Consider the following 4,310-nt stretch of genomic DNA (forward strand, 5'->3'; position numbering starts at 1 on the left):
CCGCCCGCCCCGCGGCACCTGCGGTTGTTGCGGCTGCTGCTCTCCGGCCTCGTCCTGGGCGCGGCCCTGAACGGTGCCGCCGCCGGCCGCCCGGGTGAGCGAGCGCGCTGGGCGCAGGCTGCCGGGTGTCCCAAGGCCGGGATCGCCGGGCAGGAAGTCGGGCTGCGCGGCGCCACCGCCATCCTCCCCGGCGCCTACCAGGCCGGGAGGCCACGCAGGCCGGGTCCGCTGCCGCTCCGGCCCCGCCTCGCCTGGGATGGGGTAAACAGGCCGGGCCTGGAGGGCTGCCCGTGGGCTCCGCTGGATGAGGCTCTCCTAGGGCTCAGCGGGTGAACCCGAAGTTCATGCACTTCTTGTCTTTGTTTGAGTCCGTGAGCCAGTCTGGGTTTATCTCAGGGGGTCTTTCTCTGCCCCGCAGCAGTCTGGCTGGGGTGCACCATGGGGATCTGTTCTGTGCATCTCCGTGTGTTCCTGGTGTTCTTTGGGGCTCCAGAGGTGCGGGGCTGGTCCCCGAGCTTTCAGGCCTTGCTGCCCTTGAATGGCCTGGGTCCCGTCGGTGAGATAGACTGCTGGTTCTCCTGTCTCTGGTGGTGTGCAACACAAGCCTTGCTTTGCCTCAAGCAGGGTTTGAGGTTCCCAGGCCTAGGATCTTGCTCTGCCTTCCCCAGGGGACAGGCTGTTCTCTTCGCACACCCCACCCTGCCTGGAGGACACCTGCCATCCTGCTTTTGGCCTAAGGTTTGTGTGTAGACTCTGGAGGAGAGAGGGAGCCCAGGGAGACTCATCCCTGTTTCACAGATGGGCACTGAGGTTCCAAGAACCAAAGGTCTACAGGAATCCAGGGTCCAAAGCAACACCTTCTCCCAAGGGGACTGAACTGGGACAGATGTCCATACATTCACTCAATTCTGGCTTCCCTGTGACAAGCGTACTATCAGCTCATCTTACAGGTCGGGAAACTGAGGCTCAGAGAAGTTCAGTTACTGGTATGTGGCACATTTGGGATGCTACTTTGAGTGATCTCATTCTGTATGTGTGGCCTCAAGAGGTCAGAGCAAGGCTGGGGAGGCCAGAGGAGGAGGTCTGAGAAGGGATGGTCAGAGCTGGTGGAGGCCCCAGAGTGGGGCCTCCTCAGGAAGTGGAACTGCAGCTGCTCCTGAGCCCCACAAGTGGGCAGGTGCTATCCCTGCTGTTCATCTCCTCTGCAGCTTTGGGCCACCTTGCTGGGAGATCTGGGGTGCCCCCCAGGCTGTCTCTCCCACACCCAGGGACTGGGAAGGCCTTTCATAGATGTGGAGTGGAGTGCCAGCCATTCTGCAGCTGCTATTGCTCCCCGTACCTCCTCCTCCTCCTCCTCCCCGAAGTTGGAGGGGGCCTTCCTGACCAAGATTAAATAGGCAGCAACTATATTCTCCTGGGCTGGGGAGTTGGAGGACCAGAGAGGCCCCTGAAGCCCAGAACTGGCGGTGTACCGCAGGCCAGTTATCAGCACCAGGGGCAGGGACTGCTAGCTCCCAGGTGTCCAGCTGGTGGGTGGGGACCAGATGAGCCTTCTGGGAGGAGCTTAATGTTTAACTAGCCCAAGCCCAAGACCCAGCCCACTGATACTGGAAGCTGCTGATCCTGCCTGCAAAGGGTGGGGGTGCCTGCCATGGGAGTCTGAAGGCCCACCTGAAACTGAGGATGCTGGGACTTCCTTGTAAGGGTGCCTACAGCCTGGAGGCATGGAGTGTCAGGTCACCAAGGAAACCAAGCCAGGCCCACCAAGGTCTGGAGAAGCACATCCCCCACTCTGGGCCCTAGTGACCTTGCCTACAGTGTGGGGTGGGGTCTGTGTGGAGAAAGATCTGGTTGGCTGGAGACACCCACCAAGCAGGGTTGATTGTCCTGCTGGGTATTCTGCTAGCCCTGCCCGCTTGCTGTGACTGAGCCCAGAGACCCTGGCTTGGGAACATTTCTTAGCTTTGAATCAACAGATTTTGTATCCCACAGAGGAAGCTGAGGCAGAGAGGGCCACTGTCCCCATCCTCCAGCATCAGGATGGGACTGATGGGCTGTATATAAATAGGACACGAGGATCTAGGCTCCTGTCAGAGAGCTGAAAGTGTGGCTGGGATCTAGGGCCTAGCCTGGAGTCCCTGAGGCCCTGGGTCTGACCAACTCTTAGTTCTGCTCAACCCCGTGGCACCTCTGTGCCCTGGGAACAAGCCAGAGGCTAGGCAGGCAGCAGCAGCTATCTTCCAAACTCCACTCTGTGGGGCTGCAAGATGGTGGGATGAGGTTTGGGGGGAATCTTGATGTGGGGGAGCATCTCCTGAGCCAGAGAGAGCAACTGGGCCCCCCCTTCCTGGAGCTTCCAATCTGGATAAGTCTCTGCTTGCTCTGGGTCATGCTGAGGCCAGAGGCCAGCCTTGGAGAGCTGCACAGTCCTGCCTAGGAGAGCTGCGTGCTGGGGACAGTGTGGGTCAGTTTCTATACAGAGGGCTAGACTCTGGGGAGTGGGTGGGGCAGGGCAGTTCCCATGTCTTGGGACTGTTTGCTTCCTGGTTCTGAGCTCTGGCAGTGAGGAGAAAGGGCCTGTCCAGAACAATGGTCAAGCCAGCCTCTGGCTCTGGGGGAGGGGTGGCTGTGGAGTGCTGTTTCTGAGCAGGGGCAGGCTGACTGGGCCGTGATGGACCTTGCCTTCTGTTTTTCCCAGATGTGGCATCCTGTCCTGGGAGCCTGGACTGTGCTCTGAAGAGGCGAGCAAAATGCCCCCCAGGTGCCCAAGCCTGTGGGCCATGCCTTCGGCCCTTCCAGGAGGACCAGCAAGGTCTCTGTGTGCCTAGGATGCGCAGGCCTGTGGGTATGTGAGAGCACAGATGCAGGGGAGGTGGGCAGGTGAGATGGCCTCCCCCTCCTATGTTTTTCTGTACCGCCAAGGACCCTGAGCCCCTCAGGTCTGCCAAAGCCCTTCCAGGTACTCACTGCCCTACCCTCTGGGCCGCCCACACTTCTCTCCCTTGCTCTTGACCTGTCCACTCCATGAAAGATGTTTGAGAACCCAGCCCAGAGCTGATGGCCGCTGTCCTGAGTCTGTCGGGAGGCCCAGTCGTGCAGAGCCTCAGGTCTGATGGGAGCTTTACAGAGGTGCTAGGCCTGGCCTTGGGGGCTTCCTGGAAGAGGGTGGCAAAGAGGGCACTGGGAAGTGGGAAGCAGGACTGCTGCAGAAGGGGTGCCTTCGGTCCCCACTCTTTTGGGGTTGTGTGTGGTGTAGGTGTCTACCTAGGAGTTTCTGTCTGGGCTGTGGTGCCCACAGTGGGTACCAGTGGGGGTCCAGCCACCATTCTACCTCCAAAACTGCCTTTTCTTCTCCTGAGGACTTGGAGAGGGAGCCTGGACATGTGGGCTTACTTTGGCTTTTCAGCATTTTGTGGGGAGTCACTGCCAGCTCTTGATAGAGAAGGCTTGGGGATAAGGGCAGGGAGGAGTTATTATGCCCCAATGCTCTGCCCACCCCTTTGTGGACAACAGCCCTAGCAAGGGACCCCATCTTTTCTCCTCCTGCCTGGTCTCTGCACATTCACCTCCTCCCCTGCCCCCACCCCTACTTTTCTTGGGAATTGCTGCTGTTCAGAGAATGTTCCCTCAGTTATCACCATGGCAACCCAGTATGGAGAAAGGGCCACGGGTGATGTCTGGTCCCCAGGCCTGATGGGCCCCTCCATCTCCTGAGGGATTACTGGCAGCAGGTGTTGGCTGAGGGCCTCCATCTGACGGCTTCTCACCCTCCCTAGGAGAAAGCCAGCCCCAGCCCAGATTGGAAGATGAGATCGACCTCCTGGCCCAGGAGCTAGCCCTGAAGGAGGCTGGGCACTCTAAACTTGCTGTCCTGCCCCTGACTGAGGCCCGACAGCAGTTGCTGGAGCCGGGTGAGACCCCAGCCACGTTCCCCTCCCCCAGCCCTCTGGTCTGGAGCCTGGCCCAGCTGATCTCACCTGCCCTCTGTCTCAGCAGCTGCCCTGGGGTTCTCAGAGAGAGGTCAGGGACTAGAGCCGGGCCTCCCCTCCACTCGGGGAGCCCCTGCGCCCACACCCCACACCTCCTCGGGTTCCCCTGTGTCGTCTGGGCCAGTGCACATGTCTCCCCTGGAGCCTCGGGGCGATCGCAGCGAAGGCCTTGCCCTCGGTAGGTCTTGGCAGTGTTGGGGGCGGCAGGGAAAGGCAGGGTTCCCGAGAGCTCGCCCCTCACCGCACCCCTCCCGCAGTGCTGATGGTGGCTTTCTGTGTGGCCGGCGTGGCCGCCCTCGCCGCGGCAGCCCTCTGCTGGTG

At 60.6% G+C, this 4,310-nt stretch overlaps 1 protein-coding gene across 1 annotated transcript in view; it reads left to right on the forward strand.

Moving 5' to 3' along the window:
* LOC107159114 (ectonucleoside triphosphate diphosphohydrolase 2-like) overlaps positions 1–4,310 on the forward strand; it is a 14,773-nt gene that overhangs the window by 7,870 nt on the left and 2,593 nt on the right. Inside the window, exons 9-13 of the mRNA XM_015505653.2 lie at positions 2–94; positions 2,699–2,845; positions 3,777–3,911; positions 3,997–4,167; positions 4,247–4,308. Coding sequence (XP_015361139.2) covers positions 2–94; positions 2,699–2,845; positions 3,777–3,911; positions 3,997–4,167; positions 4,247–4,308 — 608 coding nt within the window. The remainder of the gene's footprint in view (position 1; positions 95–2,698; positions 2,846–3,776; positions 3,912–3,996; positions 4,168–4,246; positions 4,309–4,310) is intronic.

This window comes from Marmota marmota, unplaced genomic scaffold (genome assembly GCF_001458135.2).
Source record: "Marmota marmota marmota unplaced genomic scaffold, marMar, whole genome shotgun sequence".
NCBI lineage: Eukaryota > Metazoa > Chordata > Mammalia > Rodentia > Sciuridae > Marmota > Marmota marmota.